The 25,388-nt window shown below is 37.9% G+C and overlaps 1 protein-coding gene across 3 annotated transcripts in view; it reads right to left on the reverse strand.

Moving 5' to 3' along the window:
• The window catches only part of NCK2 (NCK adaptor protein 2), a 74,931-nt gene that overhangs the window by 14,436 nt on the left and 35,107 nt on the right, over positions 1 to 25,388 (reverse strand). Inside the window, exons 1-3 of one of the 3 annotated variants that reach the window (XM_063304924.1) lie at positions 15,198 to 15,305; positions 13,784 to 13,899; positions 8,532 to 8,773 (exon numbers count right to left, since the gene is read on the reverse strand). In XM_063304924.1, coding sequence (XP_063160994.1) covers positions 8,532 to 8,757 — 226 coding nt within the window. In that variant the 5' untranslated portion in view covers positions 8,758 to 8,773; positions 13,784 to 13,899; positions 15,198 to 15,305. Of the gene's footprint in view, positions 1 to 8,531; positions 8,774 to 13,323; positions 13,396 to 13,783; positions 13,900 to 15,197; positions 15,306 to 25,388 lie in introns of those variants that run through there. The other 2 variants (XM_063304925.1, XM_063304926.1) reach the window with 2 other exon arrangements.

Here is a 25,388-nt window from a genome sequence, read left to right on the forward strand (position 1 = left end):
TCTGGTCCACCTAGTGTGGCTGGCATCATGTGACAATTTACACCTTTAATTGTACCTGCAAACAGACCGCCAGCCAATTAAGCTCTCATAGTGGCGTTTACATGGGCAAATCTAGGTATGCCCATAATATGCTGCACCAACTGGGTGATCTTCAAGAGCAGTCCCAGGTAAAGCGAATTACAGCAATCCAGCCATGAGGTGACAAAAGCATGGGTGTATACTGCCAGAGCTGGCACATCTGATATAACTGTGCAAAGGTCTTCCTAGCCACAGAGTCCACTTGTTGTTCAAGGAGGAGCCATGAATCTAGGAGGGCCCAAATTAAGAGTCAGCTATGTTTCAGGGAACACTATCTTGTCCATATTTAAAAATAAATTATTCTTGGATTCAGGTGGCCTTTGAATCCAAAGCCACTTTGTCTCACTAGCATTCAGTATGAGCTTATTTTTCCTTCAGGCACTGGGGCACCACAGCTCCTATTCAGCCAGGAGCAGAATTGCGTTGCTGGGTGTCATCTGCATGCTGATGCCCTCATGCAGATGGTATCACCCAGTGGCTTTGTGTAGATGTTAAACAGCAGGAGGAAAAAACACAGATCTCTGTAGCAGAGCGTGCTAAGGCTTAACCACTCCCTCCTACACAACCCTGGAAGCAGGCAAAGAGAAGAAGCAGGAAAGAGAAGAACCACTGCAACACTGTGCCCTGCTCCCAACTGGTCCAGATGGATACCATGGAATTGAAGGCTGGCAAGAGATGCAACAGGACCAGGAGTATCACACCCTCCATTCCAGTCTTGCCAAAGATTGTCCGACATAGCAGTCAATGTGGTTTCTACCCATACCCATACCTGAATCTTGACTGATGGGGATCTAGATAGTCCGCTTCACTAAGATTTCCTGTATCTGCATGCTGATCACATTCTCAGCAATCTTCCCTTAAAAATAATAGAGTTTTCTAAAACAGCCAGGTTCTGTGACAACTACTTGAGGAGGGGTGCACACCACTGCGTCTTTCAAAGTGGCTGGTACAATGACAGATGTAATTACTCCTCTAGGCTTTTAAAAATATATTGTGTATTTTTTGTCATTCTGTTAAACTGGTTCTCTATTGTGCTGATAGTTTTAATGCTACAATTTGTTTTATATTAGGTTTTAATTTTTCATTTTACTAATGTGTACATGAGAGACAGCTAAAAAATGAAATTGTAAAATTCTATATGAAATGTTACAAATTTATAAATACAAATAACATGGGAGTTTAATTTAAAATTATAGTCTGAAAGCTCTGATTAAGACCATGCTTCTATACACACGTACTGAATGAGGCTTATTCTGTAAAAGCATGCAAAGGATTACAAGGGCATGTAGTTGCTAAGCAGAACAGGATTTTTGCACCTTGAGGAAAAAGTCAATGTTCCTGTTATTTGGCTAAAATCTGTCAGTGGAGAAGAATGCTTGAAAACCACAAGTCTTCCAACCAGAATTGCCCTACAGCTGAAATACACAATCTAAAACCCAGAATGGCATGTGGTTCACCAAAGCTTTAAATGAAGCCCCCAGACCTCTCCACAAGTTGATGCCAAATAGTAATTTTCAATGTGATAGAAGGTAAGAACTTTTAAATAACATGCCTGGAAAGTAAATATATTAACTATGTGTAATTTAAAATTTAATCTAAATACATGGCATCAGTTTTTGTCCTGACACGTTTGACTCCTTTTTAGAAGGTGGCCTCCAACCAAAAAATCTGTACACCTTGCTTAGCCTAACCCAATGCAAACAGGTTTAACAAAGGTGCCAATGTGCTTGTAATACGCTGCTTGAAATCCATTATCCAAAGGCATGATGAATGTCTATGAATAGTACCAGTCAACTTTAGCTGCTGCTTCTTGTATTTTAGGGAAGAAGAGGCTGTGAATGTTTGCCATTTGGAATGAGGGTGTGCTTGAGGACAGCAGCATATTTGTAATGATGAGCTGATTTGTTGACATCTAAGGACAAAATAAAAACACCCCCTACCCCACATATACATATACACACATCCAGAGTTTGTATATTACTTTCAGCAAGTAAAATTAAACAGGAAATGAAATTATGCTGTTTAGGAGAAAACAGTTGTCATACCACCATTCTCAGCTGGCATGGGGAAAGAGGGAATAAATAAAGTAATTTCATGGGGAAAGTCAACAGCTGATCAGAAAGTCTTCAAAGCTATGCTGGTGTATAGTGTATGTAATGGTTTATTATCTTGCTCCCATAAATAGAATTGTTTTAAATCAGGCATATGTCTTCCAAAAATGTCAGTGTTTTAAAAGATGGAGAGACTACCTTAATTTTTGCTATATTTTCTGCAAGAGTTTTATTACAGAAAGTCCAGGGGAAGAGAATAAAAGAACCTACCAAGCTGAAGAAAAGTAAAAGCAGAAACCTGAGTAATGCTGCCATTTCTATGAAAGATGAAAAGGTGAAAGGTCCCCTGAGCAAGCACCAAGTCATGTCTGACCCTTTGTGGGGACGCCGCTTTCGCTACAGTGGGGTGGTTTGCCGTTGCCTTCCCCAGTCATCCGGTTCCCCAGCAAGCAAGCTGGGTACTCATTTTACCAACCTCGGAAGGAGGGAAGGCTGAATCGACCTGAGCCAGCTACCCGAGAATCCAGCTTCCGCTGAGATTGAACTCAGGTCATGGGAATAGTTTTGGCTGCAATACTGCCACCTACCACTCTCTATAGGTAAAGGTAAAGGTTTCCCTTGACATTAAGTCCAGTCGTGTCCGACTCTAGGGGGCGGTGCTCATCTCCGTTTCAAGCCAAAGAGCCGGTGTTTGTCCGTAGACCCTTCCGTGGTTGTGTGGCCAGCATGACTAAACAGAACGCCGTTACCTGCCCGCCGAAGCAGTACCTATTAATCTACTCACATTTGCATGTTTTCGAACTGCTAGGTTGACAGGAGCTGGGACTAGCAACGGGAGCTCACCCCGTCACGCGGATTCGAACCGCCGACCTTCCGATCGGCAAGCTCAGCAGCTCAGCGGTTTAACCTGCAGCGCCACCACGTCCCTACCACACTTTCAAAAATGTTGCCAAGAAAATTGCATGGACTTGTCTAGGCAGTCACCACTACTCACGAATGACTTGAAGGCATCCTCCACTCCAAACACACACACACACACACACACACACACCATAGTCAGACCTCTGAGAGAGCCAGAAGCATGAACAAGGTTGCATTTTCCTCTTCTCTCTCTGATTTGATTTTACTCTTACCATTTGTAGAATGCTGTTCACTATGCTGTTTTGGGGAGGAAGTGTGGTATTGCTTCATAAAAATAAAACCTATTTGAGTATTTAAAGTTTTCAAAAACTATGAAATACACTATGTGATAGTGGCCAGGTTTGCAGGGATGTCATTAATCATTTTGATTGAACATTAAAAATCTTATCATACACACACACACACACACACACACACAGTGTGTGTGTGTGTGTGTATGAAACTACATGTGTTGGGAATAATTTTTAAAATGCATGCTTGCTCAACCAATCTTAAATCTGAATAAAAATGTACATTTATTTTAAAATTTTATGTGTTGCTTTTCCCCAAATACAGTATCCAAACAAAAATGCCCCATTAAAAATAGCACAATCTGATTCCCTCTAGATAGTTTAGATCACTGTTGACTGCAACTGATGGAGATTACAGTTCAAAACCTGTTGAAAGCAGCATGTCGCTTTAGAAAACATTTGACCCTTGTACAATACTACTGCACAATACTACTTAAATATTTGGAGGACTAAAATTTCAAGTGAAGCAGTTTTGCTACAGTGGCATGCAAATGTTTTTTTCTAATGTCATTTCACTTTCAAAATAGTTTGATACGCAGCCATTGCTAGGCTTTTCAGTTTTGTTTTGTTTTTTGGGGGTGGGGGGTAGAAAACAACATAAAAACTTATTCATACAGGTACATATCTCTATGATTTCCAGCTTAATGTATGAATGACCTCCACTAAAAGATACTGTACGTGAGTTTTCTCAAAGGACAAGCACTTTTAGCTTCCTTCAGACACCTATACAGTACAGTCAGTTATACATTTTAGAAATAAAATTGTATCTGCAAATCATTGGATACAACAGTTATTGGTACAGTTTGCATGTAATGCTAATAAACTATATTTTGGGTTTTTTTTATGGCTCTGCATGATGTACGCACCCATCCTAAGAAAGAAACCATGATTAATTTTGGCAACAAATGACACTGTAATTGAAACTGCAATTTGGTGTTGGTTTACAAATCTTGCTTGGTTTTAAACTATATTATAATCATGTCTGAATCTAGAATCTTAGCCTTACTGCTGATTTTGTTTGTGCCCTGTCAATTTTTCCAAATGCCAAAAAAAGAAATAGAAAAGCTAGGAATCTGCTGAATAAGTCTGATTGCTTGGTTGACTGCAAGACTGACCCTGGATAGATAAAATTATAGCTCAAAGCTATAATGTTATGTAAATCAGCCATTGAGTTCAATATCAATATCCAGTGATGACTTACATCGACAATTGAGTGAAAAAAGAATTCTAAATAATTTCCACTTCCAGTACCAGATATTTGAATAGGAATCAAAGAGTGAAACTGAAACTGATGTGAATTTAGGGCCTCAGCAAAATCTCTCAAGTGAGACTATAACCCACTTCTTCAACTTGGAGAAGGTCCAGATGTACGGAGGGTGCAAGTTCCAGAGTCATACACGGCATGGCTAAAGGATGAGAACTCTGGAAACTGCAGTCCCTACACACACACATTCTTTTAATTGCCTGATATGAAAGGCTGTTGTAACTGCTTAATTTGCAACAGTCATATTAATTTCAGATACAAATATATGTAAATCAAAGCCTTCAGGAAAAGAGGAAGGTGCTATATAATCAAGAACGTTAATGTAAGAGTTTCAGATAAATAACAAAATTAAGGCGCACAGACAAAGCCAGTGTCTAAAGAAATGTTTCATTTCCTTTTGGTGGTAAAATAGGGAGGGGTAAAATGTAAAGCACTGATACAGCTAACAAGCTGTATTGCCTCAGAAAAGGAAATAGCTGACAGTTTCTAGCAAGCTTTTAAAATAAACAGGAAGTTAAATGGAAAAGGAAAAAGCAAGCTACACTGAACAGTCATATACTGTAATGTCTTTCGCTTCAAACAAATGGAAGACTGCAAGACAAGAACAAGACCATTTGCGCTACTGACATCAGCAATATCAGGCATTAAAATAATTATCAAACTACATTAGTTCAAATATTCATAAAGGGCTTTTATTTAAGCAAAGGTTTTATAGCACCATTTAGTAAAAATCTGATAATAAAAAAATCTGTTCCCAAGCTTTAATTCTTTTGTGGATTTATGTCTCTCCTTTGGCAAAACCTACTGTTAGAATAATTCCTGATTGTCAGAGAAGACTTGAGCACTTTTTATCAACTTTCTGGAGAAAAGGGAATCTTTTCTTTCCAATTTACGGAAGCAACTGTCTTTTTTGCCCCCATGATCTTAAGATTAGCACCGCACTTAACGGAAAGCTGAAGCTAGAGAGAATTAGTGGTCTCCTAACTGAGGCGCAGCAAATAAAATACTGGCCACTCCAAGAATACATAGACTCTGTCTAGTCTTTTACAGTTCAGAGGCTCCAAAATCTAGTTGTTTTTAAAGCAGATTCTAATCTGGTATCTCAAGTATCAAGGAGTAATTTGGCCCCCAAATTATACAGAAATAAAATTTTTGTTTAAGGTTATCAGCACCAGTCAGTGGCAACCCTATTCCCATAATGAAACTATGGTTTATAGTTCACTTGTACTTATGAATTTAAATTACAGCATTTAAATGATAAACCACAATCTTGAGTTCAGCGTGATCTAAATATCCTTTGTATGGTTCACAATTCTCAGGATACAGAAAGGCAAGGAAATTGCATTCCTATAACATGATAATCCATATGTTCTATTTAGCAAAGGCTTAATATTACTGATAATTAGTTAATAAAATAATCAGGAAAAAGAGGGGCTTAATATTCATCTTTACCTTTTGAAGCATATTTAAATTAACAGAACATAAAATCAGTCATATTGACCATAATGATTGACTTACCAATGCACTCTAAAACCTTGAACCTGTTGAATCTTTTAAACATATTATTTAAAAATCTTTGTTCTGATGCAAATTCACACTTGTCTGTACATCTACACTTAAATTTTCACCAGATCCTAATAACTGGCTGATAAGCATTTTGAAACAGTCAAGAATCCAATCCCATGGCTAGGTCATTAGTACAGACAAAACTAAACTGATTCCCTGATGTAAATGATAGAGTTAAAAGAGGGAATTACATCGGTTACTATGAAACTTTTACTTTGTGTTACAAAAATGGATATCCACCTTTCTCTTCACAGAGAGAAGGTTCATTACAAACGGTTACCACAGAACAGTATTAACAATATTAACACTGAAGCTCTGAATCTACAGAGCTTATTGGAAGAGAGAGAGACAAATCACCACAGAGACAGTTGAGCATCGGGCTTTAAATGGCCACAATCCTTATTGAGTATAAGTCTATATAAGACTAATAATAACTATAAGACTAAAAACGTCCCAATTATTTCAGCTCACCCCATCAGAACAGACTGGGTGGGCAGGCTCCAGGTCCTGTCTATTAAACAATGTCATCTTACAGGACTCAGAAGTTGTGCCTTCTTTGCCACTGTGCTGACCCTGTGGAACAACATCCCCCTTCCTCCGCCCAAGATCTGGATGGCCCTGAACATGATGGTCTTTCGCAGGGTATTAAAGGTTGTTCCACAGGGCATTTGGGCCAGGGTATTAAGCAAGCCCCATTGATCGTTTCATCTGGTTGTTGTTTTTACTGATTGTGAATACAGAATGTTTTTAGACCTTAGGCATGTGTTCTATTGATAATCTTGGTTGTTTATTTTAAACAACTGGATTGCTTTTTGGTTTTAATTTTCTGTTTGCCATCTAGAGTCACTGCAGTGGGATGACCTGCCATATAGATTGTTTAAAGAAACAAACAAACAAACAAACAAACATAGGTTAGTGTAATACAGGGCTTTAGGGTTGATACCTATTACCCCAAATTAGTTGGTGGATCTATGGGATCCCTATTTAGACCAAACTGACATTTTCTTCCCAACTAGATATGGCCCTATGGTGCCCAACCAGCTGTTATGTAGGCCCAGGACCAATTTGAGCATTAAGGCTGGCTGAGAGTGAATCAATTATACCCTGTATAATAGACTATGTAGGACTTCAGTAAAATGTGGCCCTGGAAAGTCAGAAACCAGTCCTTGTCGAGTTTCTACTCTGTGGTATGACTTAATTATCCTTAAAACAATTACTCTTGTCATTCCTCTATCTGTTATTTCATTCTATCAATAAGAGCCAATTGTGTGAAGTGGGAGACATGAAAACAAAGAGAAATGATGTCTCTTTTAATAGCATAATTTATGCTAGATGGAAGGAATAATGTTTTATTAACAGTACAGTGTTATTTACAGAATTTAAGTTACGTTGTAAGAGTATCCCAGGTCTTTTCAACTATTATAACAATATATAAGCATTGTAAAGTATGTTGCTATAAAGCACGATTTGGTCTCAATCCCCATCCTATTTGTTTCCTACAGAACATATGGCTGGGGCCCAACTGGAGCCTTTTCTAGGCCAAGAGAGTCTAGCAACTTACTCATGTATCTGGTTCAAAATGAACTGCCTGTCTACTGACAGGCAATGCCATATTGCAAGAGCAGCACTGGTTTCCAGTTGGCTTCCAGATCCAATTCATGATAGTGCTAAAGCCCTTTATGGCTTAATCCTTTATTACTTTCAGGATCATCTGATCTAGGTAGAATCTAACTGCTCACTTTATCCTGGCTGAGAATCCTTCCACTCAAGATGTTAAGTGGGAGGAGCTTGGGAATAAGCCTTCTCCATAGCAGCCCCTTTGTTCAAGAATAGCCTGTTTTCCCAAGGTTAGGATACCCCCCTTCCCAGAAAACATTTTGAGACTGCATTTCAAGCCATTGAGGCAGAAGGTGCCACTGAACTGGAGGCACCTGCTCAGAGATAAGGGTTAGGTAACTACCTTGTGTTTCAAATGTAAGCCACCTAGAATCCATGAAGTAGGCAGCTTACAAATGTCAGGGTAAGTAGATAAATAAAATAAAAGTTCCTAAAACACTGATTATCTTCATAACAGAGGACTTCAGAATACATTCAAAAGGAAAAGCTCAATTTCTGTTTTTCTTTCAATGATAATCACTCCCATTAGGAAAGACTAACAAAGGGCTTCATGTCCTCTTCATAAAAAAAAAAAGCTATTTGCAAATTGAAATCATCTTCTATCTGTATTCTGAATTAACATAAAATATACCTATACTCCTTTAAAAAACCTTATGATACTGTGATACCCTAATATGACATTCCAGCATAGACATTTCTGTAAAACATTTATAAAATTAAAGCAGGTTTTAGCTAAGGACTTACCCAATGTGTCTTTTAGATTTTTAACCAAGGAGCCTTTCTTCAAGCTGTTCTTTCTCTCCACATAATTTGATGGCACATATCCTGTTTTGTTGGCCGCATTTCTTACCCTCCACCATGTCTTGGAATCATCCAGCAGCCAGAGGCGTTCATTCTTTTTTATGTCAAGTTCTTGGTCCTGTTGGGCAGTATAATCCCACTTTGCTATAACAATTACTTCTTCTGTCATCTTTCATGGAGTCTCTCTGTCATAAAACAAATAGATGCATTGAAACACTGCACACGTTCCTCCACCATTCATTCAAACTTTAAGTCCTAAAAAATGCAAGAACATATTTTTATATAATATATACCATTCAGTGATCACAGAGTCATTTACAATACTAAAAATACAAATTCACGGAAATGTAATTTCTACGTCGATCATTAGTGAAAACATCAGAAGAAGCAGACAGCCTTAAAAGCACAAGTTATTTGATTTTTTTATTCAGCTTCATGACACGCTGGCTCATAGAATATACTCATCTTAGCACAATATGCTACTAATAATTTTAAGGGAACAGAGTACAGTCCTCACAGTCCATGATCTTTGTAATTCCAGTGAATTACTTGTGTGTTTTTCTACATGAACATTTGTCCATAGAAAAGAAACACAGTTTCCCCCAATAGTATACAGGTTAAAGTCTTTGTCTATAGATTTTCCTAAGCATTTTCCTCTGCATTTTTTATTTGACATACTTCCCCACTCCCACTGCACTGACTTGACCACAGAACACAAGCACTACCAATTTCACATAAAATTTACCCAGTTCACGCTTTCTGAAAAACGTAACCTAGATGCAGATATGACAGCAATTGCTGGATCAAATCAATGGATAAGTTATTAGCTTTTTGACTTAAAACAAATTAAGCAGAACAATACTGTGAAATCTTTTTGGAATACAAATGAGAATGTGTATAAATTCCAAATTTATTAATCAACATTTTAATGTTTATAGTAGTAATTCTTTTCAATAATTCAAGAGATCCGTCCCCTTTTAAAATGGGTATACCATATTTAACACAGGACCAATTTATTAATTTTGCTCTACTTGTTTTACCCAAAAAAATGTTTCTACAATTAAATCTATGAAATTGAGAAGACTCCTTCTCCAATGGTTTGCCAGGCTTAAAGAATATATTGGCGGTCTTCTAATCCTATTTTACTAAAACTATAGGGTGAACTTTTTTTTTTCCAAATAAATCCTTGCCTTTCAGTTTTAATGAAGTTAATATAACAGATACTCTTATGATGGGCAAAGATTCCACTATATGATCTAATTATGGATCAGTTTTCTTGATAAAGTGGGCATTACGATTTTTAACTACTTTGATTACAGAGTGCTTTTCCCACTGTAGTGGAAAATGCAGAGTTGCAGAACTGATTTTGCTTCATGTACCTATAAACACACTGTCGGATAATCCCAGCATAAAAATAGCATCTAAATCTGCTGGTGGGGTTTTTTGTTTTGGCAAATGGATATTTCATGATTACTTCACTCCAAGGAAGCCATTTTTAAATCTTTCAGAATTAAGAAAAGAGTAATTTATCTCAATGTATTTTTTCAGTAGTTACTCGAACATTTGTTGTTTGTTTTATTTGATGTAGAGGCTAGTGATACTTCTGAAGCTTCACAGCCTTTAAAGGTTTTCAACAAATTAACTGCTTCCTGAGCTATTGCCCCTTTTTTGTAAGAAGCTGAAAAAAAGATGATATTAGTTATTTATGCAGCCTCTGGAATAATGAACTGGAATGTCTTATCATGATAAACTGAGAGAAGGTCACATTTTAAGCAGTGTGAAATTAATTTCCTTGATACTGGAGCAGCATCTTAGGAGTTAGAAAGAACAGTTTGATCTAGTCTTATCAATGTTACATTTTGGCTGGCATCAATAGTATTATTAATCACTGTATGTTAAATGTGCCTATGTTCTTCTTGACTATATCCCATATATCTGGAATCTAGTAAAGTATCAAAAACTCTGGATTTTCTGCACGTGGTAGTCGGATAAAATATTTGTAACAGTGAAGTGAGAAAACTACACCTGATTTGCAGCAATGATCTGTTGATAAATATGTTGTTTGTCAACATTTTAATTACACTTTTTCCCAACAAAGGGGCTACGAAGGAATTTTTGAAACTGTAACGTAATCTGCTAAGCCAGCCATTTTCCTTTCTGCAAAAAAATATTTATGAATATTTATGAAGCTTAAAATTAAATTATTTCTTACAATTTTTGTTAATCAGTTCAACACAACAGAACTGATTAAAAATAGTTTAACATCAAAGAGAGGGGGGACGAACAGAGAAGAAAAAAGTAATGTGTAGATTAGACCCAATACAGTATGATACAAAATGAAAGGAAATTCAGTAAGAACGCCAAAAACAGCCACTATAATGGCATGTGAGTTTTACTGCATTTCTGTAATACTAGCCATGACTGTAAGTGAAATATATATAATGAAATTCCTTTGTATTCTTTCTCAGAATTCTGTCCTATGTGCCACTTTCACTGTTGTTCAAATCAACTTCTTTGTCAGATTCTGTTGTTACGTGATGCGTATTTTTCTTTTAAAACAATACACAAAATTTAAAAAATAGCACAATCAATGAATTTAGGGTAAGAATTTTGCCAACATCTTCTGAAAGGGAACATATAATTGCCACTGAATGTGTAGAACTCCCCATTCTTTCTTACAATGAATTAACTTATTCAGACTTAAAGTATATCCACCATAAAACGAGTAGTTTGTTATGGATTTTTTTTTACTAACAATCTAGTCAGCTTTCACCTACAAGTGGCTATTTCAAAACGTATATTATTTTGCTATTGTAAGAACTGTCATGTTTTTCCTATACTTTTACTTCCCACTTTGTAACGAGTCATTATTTTACATGTACAATAAAAATTAAATAACTTACAGATGCTGTAATTTCAAAACAGAGTAGCCATGTCTCTCTACACAAAAAAGTTAATATAATCCCATTATTATTTTCCCCCAGAATCAACCTATTTCTCTATAATTACCTAACTTTACTACACCATAATGTATTATGAATTACAGAGTTGAATGTCCCTTTCTGGTTCACAACATCTGCACCAATCCTATACACACTGACTGGTTTTGCCTGAGGCGTACTTTTAAATATGCAACCAATAAAACAGCTCATTCAAAGAAAGGAATCGTTTGTGGAATAGCACATAAGCAGTGACACTCTATCTAAACCAATTGTTCCAATTTTTAGATTTTTTTTTCTTTTTTATGATATGCAAGGGCAACTTTCAGAATGAAGTTGATACACTACTTTTACAAAACAAATATTACATTTCAGCCATAGGGGGATTATACCTGTGGATTATCTTATCATTACATTTAGATTAATTTCAATTATGGTGAAGAGGAAGAGTTAGCCTTTTGCATGATTTGAAAGTATAGCTGCAGCATGAAGAACTGCCATGTCCTCATCATTTGGATAGTCATCATTTGGATACAGTAAGTGTATTCAAAACTATAGCCCAGGCAACACTTATCAAACAAAGCACTGTTGGTTCAAAAAGTAAATAACTTGCAGTATGCATATTAAAAATTGACTCTTTAAAATAAGTTGCAACACAGCAAAAACTGTCAGTTGAAAGGCACTGACTATAGTAGGTAGTCAAAACAGGTTACTAGCTGGGGAAAAAGCAAAGTTGGTTATGAAATCAGCGTGCAAGATATTTATGTATTACCCTAGGGCAGTGTTTCTCAACCTTAGCCATTTTAAGATGTGTGGACTTCAACTCCCAGAATACCCCAGCCAGCATTGGCTAAGGTTAAGAAACACTGCCCTAGACAAATGCCATGCCATTTTGGATCAAACTTGTCTTGCCACACCTACTGATGTACCAATGAGTATAATGCAGAAGCACAAAGGCTGTTCCACAGTGAGATGATCTGAGTATATTGTTGCTTACAGATACTCAAATGTTTACAGTGTCATTATTTATTTTCAGAAAAGCATGCATCTGATAGTTTAATCTCTGTAAACAAAGACTAACTCCAACTATGACACTATGAGGCAAAACCAACCTGAAGTTCCTAGAAGCTGACCTCAAGTCAGAGTCTTCTTCATTTTGATTAGCCAGGTTATCAGGCTTGTTATCATCTGTGTTTACAGGTATTTAGTTATTACCAAAGTGTCTCTAAAACTGAAATCTGATTGGAAGAAAATAAATCACAGAAACACATCAAGAACCTGAGTATTTTCTGGGGCTCACACAAAAATAACCATACAATCCCAGGAACAGACACGTATGATTTAAGGGGATGCCAACAGTATGGCATGCATTCTCATATCATCTCCAAATCCCCTTTTTCCCCCTCAAACCCAAAATGCTACTGAAATGCCTAAGTAAAGAATGGCTTTCCAATTACAACAAATAAAACAACAATGTTGTATCGTCTCTTATTTACTTTTATTTTACAAATGCTTAAGGCTACCCAACTCTTCAAAGACTCTGGGTGACGTACAGTAGAAACAGTCATACAATACAATAAAAGGAAAAAAAAGGGAAAAAAAACCTGTGCAAAAACCAGAAGAAAGGCAATCCTTAAAAGACAATCAAACTTGCAGGACCTGCCACCTACTCTAACCCAACTCTTGGGGGAAAGCCTTTATTATCTTTATTAATCTTAATTTAATTTTAACATTCTAAACAAATAAATAAGCTATTTTACAATAATAGAATCCTATTTTACAATAATGAGTCCTACCTTGCTTGCATTGTTTTTCTGAAAATGCAGATGCTAGGCACTATTCTCAAAGTTTTTTTAATGACAACACCTGCTCTTCTGCCTAACTGTACAATATATCTGATGAAAAGAACAACCCACAGCCACTCCAAAGAGCATACAAGCCCTTGGTACACAAGCCTGCTTACAGGAAACCTCAAGTTAGCTTACTTTTGAGTCAACAACAACAATATAGTTCACTTGCCAAAAGAAAGCCTGTTGCATGCCTGATTAGTTACACAGTACTTGTGCACCTATTATTTTATGCACATAATCCTAAAATCATGTGTTCTTAATTATATAATGAAATTATTACTTGCAGTTTCCACCTCAAACTGTGATCATAAGAAAAAGACATCTATAACAAAGGTAAGTTGACAATCTTTTACATGATTTCAACTGAAAGGGCAATCAATGCTTAAAATGTTTAGCAAAAACTTACAATTGGCATAAGCCAGCAGTCCTTTCCTTGACTCCAGTGGTTTCAGTCCATGAGATGCAGGCCAGCAGTGAGTAATGCAAGTTAATAAGCACTCTTGAAGACAGGTATGCTGGAGGCTGGAGAGAGGGTAAAATATATTCCATCAGGAAGTCAAAAATACTTTAAAACAAACACAGTCCCCCCTTTAAAAAACAAACAAAATTCTCCTATGCAACCTAAACCCACTGCTTCTTCCTACTCCCTTGATAATATAGCATTCTTGTGCTCCATTCACCACACTGACGTACTCCTGACACCAGTCAAATTTAACTGCAGTCTATGCTTCAGTTAACATTTCTAACATGCTATAGTATTGCACCAAGCTGGCTGCCTCCCTTTGGTCAATATTCATTTCCAGAAGAGCAGTGATAGAAAATTTCTGAAAAGATCTGTCTGCTTTTCACTGACTTTCAAGGGGAAAATAACCTGTCTCATTAAAGTAACCTTGCCTTTTCCCAGGATTGCAAGGCTCCTGTAGTGGCTTCCATTTCAGCCTCGGGATACCAGAAACAAATGCAGCTGCTTTGATGAGATGCAATTTTTGCTGCATCTGTGCTCCTACACATCCTGAAGCACCTCTTTCTAATAAAATTGGAAGTATTGCATAGATCTATCAAATATTTTCCAAAGAGTGATGAAATTCCATTAGAAAAAAGACAAATGAAAATAGAATTAGAAAAAACAAGCTTACTCAGACCAAGCTGCTCTTGAATTCAAAATGCTATGAAAATACCGAAAAGATCACAATTATTTTAACTCACGACAAGAATTCAGTCCCCTTTGGCTGACAATTTGCCATTCCATGATATTTTTAAAATCTTTTAAAGGTTCTTTTGCCAAAAGCTGCATCCTGGGATATGGCAAGTGATAAGCTGGCTTTATTTTGGAAATGTACTTGAGATCAGTTCCCTGAGACTTAATGCCTACATAGCCCATAGATATGGCACAGTAAACTTGGTTTCCGTATCAAACTCAAACTATACTACTCTACTAAAACTTTTGTGTTCACAGCAACGTATTAGACTGCCACACCGGTTTTCATTACAAAACACCAGGCTTTGGTCTAATGGTGCTGTTATCTCTGAAGAACACAAAGTGGTTTTCCTCTTTGTCCACCAAGGCCATGATTATTTTTAGTATTAAAAGCAACCTGATTTATGCTCAAGAGTCAATATTTGTTGGACATTATTTAAATAATGCTATATCCAGACATGCCTTTGTAGGCATCCCAAAAAAGAGTATGTGGAAGAAAAACTGGGACATGTGCTCCTACCAGAGGACAAACTGCAGTTGAAATCCTGTTTGGGATCAGGAAGGCTGCCATTAGGTACTCAGTTACAGTGATGCTTGTAACTGCATTCAGCCAAATACATACCTTCCCCACCAACAAATGACTGAAGTGCTGTGGGGGGTGGGGAGTACAGCCAGAGCAAATGTCCTGTCATTCCACTAACTCCACTGTTTTGGAATGCCTGAGAAATGTTGAAAATGGAACAAATTAATTGAAAACACTGCCAAACAGAAGAAATTACTTATTCAAAAGTATCATGATTTTCAGCTCAAGCCAGCTGAGCTGAAAATTCATCCATTAGAGAAATGAGGTCACATCTTTAGTTTAGTATTTGTAGCTAATGATAATCACACACCACTATGTTTTCATTCAATTTATTTCATGTTTAGCCCTTCTCAGGCATTTCAAAAATAGAGTGCATGGGAGGAGAGATGGAGGCAGTTCCAAATGACTAAGATGATTGTTTTTTTTGGAAAACTTGCCTAATGTTTATGTTTTCCAGAGTTAAATTTGAACATATGTACACAGACCTACTGACTTGGTTATGATTGTGAGGTTAGTCCTTTTTTTTCTGCCTACAAGTCATTCTTGACTCCTGGCGACTGCCTAGACAAGTCTCTGCACTTTTCTTGGCATCAACTAGTTGTTGTTCATGTCCCACCTTAGGCACAAAGCCAACTGGGTGACTTTGGGCCAGTCCCTTTCTCTCAGCCTTAGGAAGAAGGCAATGGCAAACCACTTCCAAAAATGTTGCCAAGAAAACTGCAAGGACTTGCTCAGGCAGTTGCCAGGAGTCAAGAATGACTCAAAGGCACTATATATAGTACAAACAGATGAAATGATTGATGTGTCTAAATTTCAAGTCTGCTAATTTAAATATATTGGTACACCTTGTGGTAAACACATACATTTAATTATCTATATACTTTGGTAGTACTAAAACCTAAGGCTCAGACCCTGTTTTATTCTACGTGAGTGTTGTACAACAAATTTCTTCTGACCTTTACCTACAGTAAATCAGCCTTTATAGTCAAAACATTTCTGATCATCTACTACCTGGAAAATTTTATGATAACTGGAAAAACAGTCAAACTATAAATCATGAGTGTCTACAGGAGGGCAAGAAATACTGAAATGTGCATCATGAGACAAAAGAAATGAAGTTTGTATGGGCACCCCAATGTCACACAGAAGTACATTAAGTGGGAGAGTTTTCATTGCAACATTGTGATGAAATCTGAGCTTGCTAGGGACATTGGTCCTTGATTTAATTTGTGACATGAACTAAAATTTGGGGGGGAATATAGAAGAAACATCTAATTAATTCTAAAATCTACACCTATATTTAAATATTGAGAGGCATTACTCTTTAAAAGGGGAAATGAACTGCTGGATTATGCTGCAGCAAGGAAAGCCTTCTGCAAGCAGCACAGAAATCTGCTAAGACTGTTTCTGTTTAAAAATAACCTAACCTGACCTGATCTTTAAGAGTTTTTTTTTTTAAAAAACCCTCTAAACCTGCTGCTGAATATAAAAATGGATGGCATGGTACTCAACCAGTCTGGAATGTCAGCTAAAAAAAGGCCATATTTGAAAGTTGAACTACTAGTATTAGAAGCTATCAGTGATAGCTACTAGTATTAGGAGCTACCACAGGCAACATGAGACAAGCCGAACATTGGACACGATTGCCCTAAGCAGCCAGTCCTGTTTGGTGCTATGGTCACAGAGGTGTTTAGGGAAAAGCACCAGAAACAATGTCTGGAGTCCTGGTGGAATCAGATTGAGCATGGATATATGTTCATACGTGGGCCAGTACCATGTTGATAAGGGACGTGAAGCATTCTTACTTGTCCTTCCTTATTGTGACAGTGGCTTGTTGTCTGGTTGTTTTGTTTATAGTTACAAACTCTCTTTAGGGAGAAATCAGTATTGTGATCTCCCACCTGGCTGCTGTAAGCGAACTGCACCTGGGTTCCGGGTAAAATATCATCAATACGGAGGCCTTGTCTCAGTGTCTGGAGGCTGTGGGGATCTGGAGGGGGAACAACTAGCTTCAAGGCTAAGTGGCTCTGGGCACTTTCTAACTTTAGTTCTGGATGGGGTTGTACTACCCCAGGGAGAACCTGTGCACAGTTTCAAAGAGCAGATGGCAGCCGTGGCTAGCAGGGCCTTTGTATCGCTATCAATTGCGCCTGTACCTGAATGACCGTGAGCAGAAAGTCTCCTGGTCACTCATGCCTTGGTCACCTCCCAAACGGATTACTGCAATGCGTTCTACATGGTGCTTCCCTTAAGGAACAGTCAGAAGCGTCAGCTGGTACAAAATGCAGCGGTATAGGTGGTTACGGGTGCTTTTCCTTTGGTGCATGTAACTCTTCTGCGCCATAAGCTGCCTTGGTTGCCAATATGCTTCCGAGTTCAATTCAAAATGCTGGTAGTTACCTAAAAAGTCCTTCACGGCTTGGTGTAGGTTACTTCTGGAACCCTCCTCAGTTTTATCCACCCATCCTGTTAGATCCAGCAGGAAAGGCTCCAAGTCTCACACAGTACAGAGTTAGATTCAGCAGGACCCAGGAAGAGAGCCTGTTCCATCATGGCCCCTGCCCTCTGGAATATCATGGTAGACTTGCCCCAACCCTGCCAGCCTTTCATAAGGCCTTGCAGACCTGGTTTTGTCACTGAGCCTCAGACCCCAGATGTGTGGCTAAGCCTGTATTACAGTTGCATTAATTGTTGGCAGCTGAGTTTTTAAAAGTATCAGCTACTGTGTATATTATTTATTACTTTGTTATAATTGTTTTTATCTTTTTTAAAATCATTGTTAGCCACCCAGAATCACATATTTGACTTTGGCAGCTGTATAAATTAAATAAACAAACTTCTATATGAAGCCACTGGGAGAGGGGAGAGATAGGGGGAGATATTATCCGTACACTGATAATACCCAGCTTTACATTCCAGGCTATCAAGGGGATGCTGTCAACACCCCGTCCCAATGCGCCAATGTCCTGTCCCAGTGTTTATAGGCTGTAAGGGACTGTATGGAAGACTGAAGCTGAACCAAGAAAGGCAGAATCGCTGTTCATTTATCACAATTCTCTATCAATGCCACTGTTATCTCTCAGTGGGTTTGCACCACTATGCAGGAGTAGACTGACAACTTGAGGGTTCTTCTGGACTCACAGCTCCTGCTCAAGCAGCAGCTAGAAGCTGCAGCTAGACTTGCCCAGCTTCAGCTGGCACACCACTTACGGCCTTACCTGGTGCAATGGGACCTGGCTACAGGAACTTGTTTGTTTATTTATGTATTTATTTTTCAATTTTTATAGCTGCCCATCTCAACAAGTGACTCTGGGCGGCTATCATGCCCTCATTACCACTTGGTTAGACTGCTGCAATGAGCTCTGTATGCAGCTGCCTTTAAAAACTACTCAGAAACTATAGCTGCTCCAGAATGCAGTGGCCCAGGTGTTAACCAGTACCTGACATTGGGAACATGTATCACCAATAATGCAGGTCCTGCATTGGTTGCTGGTTGGTTTCTGGGTATAATTTAAAATGCTGACTTTGACCTATAAAGCCCTTTTATGTTTGGCACCTGAGTACCTGCATGGTTACCTTCTCCAACCCAAATCTATCCAACCTACTAGATCATCTAGGGAGAAGTTCCTGGAATTTTACACTTCCAGGAGATGAAGGGAGCTAAAGCCAAGAGGCACTGCTTTTTGGTGCTAGCACTAGTGGTTTGGAATAGTCTCTCAAGGGAAATCAGACTAGCTCACTCCCTCATGACTTTCAGATGGTTATTAAAAACTGAGATCTTTCAGAAAGTGTTCCAGGCAAGTGCATGAATAAGCCATCTTTCAATTCATGTTTTATCTACATTTTTGTTTTACTAAGTTACGATTTTATGATTTAGGTTGTTTTCCCCCTTGCTCTGAAAAGCAGAAACAAATTTTGTTCAATAGTTCTGTTTTAATAAACCAAAACTAATTCTGGAATACCATAACCCAATCTAAGGAAAGGCAAAGCCCAAAAAAGAAAAACAAAACCCACAATTCCTCTTTAACAAATCCACCACATCTGAGGAAGATCTATCTATGGCCCTATCACTGTGAAAAATAGTCAGTAATTCTCAACTTTCCAACATTGCAGGAAAATGTGCTCTTGGATGTATAAAAACAGTCCACTGAAGAGGAAACATCTGTTGGAAGCTAATTAGGAAGAAGGTATTATCCACTGTAGGATTTGCTACTGAAAGTGACTTTGGCAGACAAGAAAGCAGGCAACCTCTAATACTGACCAAGTAGATCCAATAACAAATGGCTGCTTTACAAATTTAACTCTAGTGGGTAAGAGCTGTAGAAAAAGCTGCTGAGGTGGCCGTACTCCCAAAGGAATGAGTCATGATCCCTTCAAAGAAGCCAAGTAAGATTCGTAAGTCAAAGCAATCAAATCCCTTATCAGTTTGGAGGCTCTACCAAAAAAATTTGTGCAGTGATGGCAAGGAGGTTACAAATGGATGATATAATGGATATAATTCTTCTATTCCAGCAAATTAATTTTTTAGTACATGTTAAGCAACCAGTTTATTTTACAGTGGTCTCTAAGGAAGTTGTATTTTGGAGCAGGGGGCAACCAATTTTAACACTTAGTTTTGTGGAAATAAAAAGCTGATCTTAGGGTAAAAAGGATGAGATCAGTCCATATTACAGCTGAATACAGAAGAAAAATACATTGTTATTTACGAGAACAGAGAGTGCTGCCATCCTTGTTGCTGATGTGATGGAAACCAGGACAGTCAACTTCCAGGTTGAAAGCTTTAAAGGAATCTCCCGTACAAGTTCAAATGGAGTTTTTGCTAGGGCCTTAAGACCATGAGGGAAAACTGAGCTGTCTGTGGTTGAGGAAGTCCTCCTAAATAATCTTTACATATGTGGATGTGATAACAACAAAGTATATTGTTTGGATAAAATTACTGAGGTTGGAGTGTAAACCTATCTATTAAGTGAATTCAGGTGTAGTTGTTCCCTTAGATATGATTGAAGAAAGCTGAGACCTGTGTAACAAAACAAGGGAAAGGCTGGAAAACTTTGCACTGGCAGCAAAAAATCCTCTATGCCACCTAAAGCAAAATTATAGTTCTTTACAGAAGAACTACAATAAGCTAAAGTGGTAAAAGTTATTTCCATGTCATAATCTAGAGTCTGAACTTGCTGCTGCTCAGTTTTGAGGCACAAAGCTGTATCGGTTGTGATCTGATCTGATAAAGAAATAGTCCCTGGGGCAGAAAGTCTAGAGTGACCAGAAGCAGCCAAGGCTGCCTGACTGACATTTGTTTCAAGTCTAAGAACCAGTCTCCTGTGCACTAAAGAAGCCACAAATATTAGTTCTAATTTTTTGTATTGCTCTGGTGATCAAGGGAGAAGGATGCAAAGAATTTGAAAGATTTCAAGGCAAGCTAAATATCACTGCTTTCTTTCCCTGCAAAATGAAACACCTGATCTTCCAGTAGATTGGAGACGAAGAAAACCATCCATGGCATGTCAAACTATTCAATGATGAGGTAGAAATAATCAAACAAAGACTCCATTATGCTGGATTCAAATACACATAACTCAACCAATTCAACTGTGGTTGAATTGTATAAGCTTCAAACGTGCTCTACAGACATGGGGAAAAGATGGCATTCTACTCATGAAAAAGGTTTGATTACCTCCCTCATGAGTGTAAAACCCTGAACTTCCCTGCCTCATCAGAGTGCTCTCTTAGTTTGAGAAAATGATGTTTCTGGTAGACTCTCATATTCTAATCTGTTATTAATAGCATACAGGGGATATTCCACATTTACTGAGGGCTAACCAACTTGTGAGAAGGGGTGACCTTCTCACAAGTTCAGGGATGTCATTATAATTAATATTTTTGTGTGGAACTTAGGGCAGTGAACCAATTAATTCTCTTCAGTTCTTTTTCAACACCATAAGAAGTAGTGGATTAACCTGAAATATTGTAGATAGTACTGAGTCTACAGTTCCTATACTGAAAAAAAAAATCTTTTAGCACTATGGAATATTTCTGGATTGGGGAAAAAAATGAAATTGTTATGACTTTGAAAAAAGTCTATCATAATCCCCTTGGAATGGTATCTACAATCCATATGTCTGCTATTAACTTACATCAAACACTAGTAAAGAACTGCAATAATTTTATCATAGTTGCTATTGCTTTTTGTAGTGAAGCAACTGGCATAATGATCCCTGAGATGAACTAAATCTGGTGTGTTTACAATGAGATCTAAGCCCACCTCAAAAGTATATGTCACCTAGACCATGAGACCTAATATAGAACAAGTACAGATGAAAACAATGTAAGTCCCCAGGTTCTTTATATTCCTCCCTTTTGGAAGATATATGAGGCCTTATTCTTGTACTCAATTAAAATTTAATTTTAATTAAGTCCCTTTGAATGGCTTGGATTTGAAATCTATAATCTATCCATCTATCTATCTATCAAATCTGTATAGCTGCCCATCCCACAAGAAGTGACTCTGTGTGGTGTACAACCATCAAATAAAAACAATTAAAATACAATCATTATAAAAAATATAAAACAATAATTATTAAAATTGAAATATATTAAAAAGCAAGATATATAAACCATGGGCATGGAGAGAGTAAATATATCAATAGTGGAGCCATCTCAAGATGTTATCACTTCCCTGGGACCCCCAAGCCTGGTGACATAACTAGGTCTTGAGGGACTTCTGGAAAATTAGCAGTGATAGAGCTAACCTAACTTTGAGTGGGAAGAATGCTCCATAAGGCAGGTGCCATGGCAGAGAAGGCCTGCCTCCTGGGACCCACCAAATGTAACTCCCTGGCAGATGACACTCGTGGCATGCCCTCTCTGCCAGATCTAATGGGACGAGCTGATGTAATTGAGGAGAAGTGGTCCCTTAGATAACCCAGTCCCATGCCATGAAGGGCTTTAAAGGTTAAAACCAGTACCGTAAATTGGACCTGGAAACAAACTGGCAGCCAAAGCAGCCCATGGAGCAGAGGTGTGACATGTGCTGTTCTGGAAGCACATATAACTACCCACGGTGCTGCATTGTGTATCAGTTGAAGCTTCCAGATACTTTTCAAGAGCAGCTCCATGTAGAGCACATTACATGGACGTAATCCAATCTGGAGATGGATTACGGCATGAGTGACTGTGTACAGTCACTTGTAGGAATTTTTTAGGAACTGCTTCTGTACATAATGACTTTAAAGGCCATGGCTCAAATTAATACTATTGAGACTAATATTCACAGAATATGCTGCAGATGTGCTACATTTTGCTAACTTACTGATTTCCTGTCTTGTCAACCAAATGCTCTGGGATTAATTGTAGACACTGCTTTGCCTAAAAAAATGAAGCCCCTCATAAACACAGATGTGAATGAACCTGCCCTGACAGTAAAAGGAGATGCTTTATAGGCTCTGTATAGCAAGATCTTGCTGTATCTGTTCTCCAGTATCCCCAACCATGTTAATACCCTTGAAACTAAGACAAGCTACAGAAGCACCACAAAGGAGCCACTTGGTAAGAGGGTATCCCCTTTGGCCATCCTTGAAGAAATCCAATCATACTCCATCATCTTGAAGAATATCTGGTATCCAAAGAGTCAGACAGACACCCATGTCTCTATGGTTTATTTGTGGATTGACTGGTATTGGGTTTCAGGGTCTTTCAGTTCCACAGAGGTTACTATTTTTGAGAGCCTGACATAAAAATTTAAGGCTGCTGAAAGTCTGATTGTGTCTGTCTGGTGTGGATGAAGGCAGCACTGTTTAATCAGTCAAGAGTTCACTCCTACCCACCCCTGTTTCTAAAGGCAGCAGAGGAGCAGAGGGTTCTGATAAGGCAAGACCGGAGGCTGCTTGAGATGGGAGTTTGCAGCCCCAGCCATGACTTAATATCTTCTTTGGTTTCTCAAGCATCAAAGACTGGGAAAGGAAGACAAAGGGCATCTCTTGTGTGGCAGATGCTGCAAGAGGCCTGGTCTATCAGTTATCCTTTCTGCAACGAGACAGAAATCACAGAGATAATTACAAGTGCTCTTATTTATGTCATGCCTCCCATACTAGAGAGCAACAAAACTGAATGGAGGTTCTTACATCTATATTTGAAAAATTAGACCCTATCAGAACAAGTGGGAGAAGCAGGCCAGCTAAGAATATTCTCTTCCAGTGTGGAAAAATTGATGTTAACATGTGACTTTCTGAAAATGGTAGCAGAAAAGACATCTGCTTTTGATATGTATCTTATGGATGATGACAGCATTTAGCATGACCATTTCAAAATTAACCATTAAACACATTAATTATTTAGATCCATCCATTCTTAGAATTGCAAATATATTTAGCCTAACAGATGCACATCAGAAGTGTGAGCTTAGGAGACCAGCTTTGCTGGACAAAAGAAGAAAACAGAGGGGGAGTTTCCATTTTTAAAATATACCAGTGGAATGAAGGCAGAGAAAATCTATGCAAGCAGTTACAGCCTCTTTACAGAGTTGTCACTGTGACGACCATGGGCCCTGATATACTCATGAACAACTCCGTAGTGGCTGTCAAGTTTAATTCCTTGAATTTAATTTCAAGCTATGAAATTATTGTTAACAATAATTCCCATTAAAAAAGCTAATATATTAGAAAGCAAAACCTTGGGTTCTAGCATTTTGTATGTGTGTGCGCACACTTATCTCTGGGTTTCACACAGGCCTCATGAATATTCTTACAAAAATAATTGGGTGTGGGAGCGGGGAGGGAAGGAGATGGCTCTAGCTTAGTCCTCTGTTTGTAAGTGCATCCATTTGCCAAAAAAAAAAAAAAGCTAGGATGACAGAAGTATAGAAGCATTTTCTGTTAATGTTTGCAACTAGCAATTTTAGGAATGTTACAAGCTCTCCCTGCTTGGAAACCGTTTTGTAAGAATGTCCACACCATGCTTATAAAACTCAAAATATGCCCACTGGCCTAAAAGTGTAAGAAACAGGAAAATAAAACTGTAAAGTGAAGAGGACATATCATGGCTGAATATTCAGGGAAGACAAACATGATGACTATTTAATTATTAGATTGGAAATTTTATTTTCCAGTTCCCAAACTCTAATGTGAGCTCATATTTACAGTATGTATTTTAACAGTAGAAATCGCCTTTTTTACACTAGATTAAAACAATCAATCCTAGGCTGATTCCTACTCCATACCTCTTTTTTTCAGTATTTCTGTATTATAGCAACTCATTTCTTCTTTTTCTGAACATTGCAAGATGTCATGCTTCAAAGCCACAAACAAAAACGCCTGTCCCTAAAGTCTTGAAACAGTTCAGAGCACATACTCCAGAACACACAACTGGAGAAAAACATAATCCACCTCTGCTATACTTCTCCAAAATTGAGAAACAAACCTACATTAGCTCTGATTTCTGAAATGATCTCATCCCACTCTCACTTTTACTGAGATCCAAAAATGTTCACAACTTACTTTATACAGACAGGAATCTTGTGTCCAGTCTTCCTTCTTTGTAATGGTATAAGCATTCTATAAATCAAGCTCACTGCAATCAAGTATTTTCAATGTAAGGCAGTGATGCACTTAAGAGACAGTTTCATCAGGTTGAAAATGCCAAAGCCTTTTTTTTCCATGATAGTTGACTCCACCATCTCTGCTCCAACAAAGAAAGGCATCCCTGAAAGTGATGCCATTAAATCCCTTACTAACTAAAAAATAAAGGATTGGGAACAACCTAAGAGGCAAACCAACATTTACTGCAAGATACAGATATGGGCTTACTTTAATCTTACTAATAAGGAAATAAAAAACTCTAATGAAACTTGTGACATAATTTGGTTCAAGTCAAATTGCCTCTTAGCCTATATTACGATTCAAGGATATGTTTCACACATGCTGCAGAATGTGGACCTTTTTTAATCAGTTGCATGCTTTTCCAAAAAGATTATAAATTTCTTCCTGAGCTTGAGAAAACATGGCAATTTTCTCCAAGCCCTTTTTAATCTGCATCTTTTAAAAACACTGGCTTCTAAATACATGAATCTATCTAAAATAAAATCAAAACAAGAACTCTTCTACTTTGTCTATTTTTATTATATTTTACATGAATAAATCCCTTTATATGGTGTTTAAAACACTCTAAGAAAACTAAACTACAGTGAATTTACAGTAATGTGCTGAAATATGATATTTACAAAATAAATTACTCCTG

The sequence above is a fragment of the Candoia aspera genome, chromosome 5, assembly GCF_035149785.1.
Source record: "Candoia aspera isolate rCanAsp1 chromosome 5, rCanAsp1.hap2, whole genome shotgun sequence".
Taxonomy (NCBI): Eukaryota; Metazoa; Chordata; class Lepidosauria; order Squamata; family Boidae; genus Candoia; species Candoia aspera.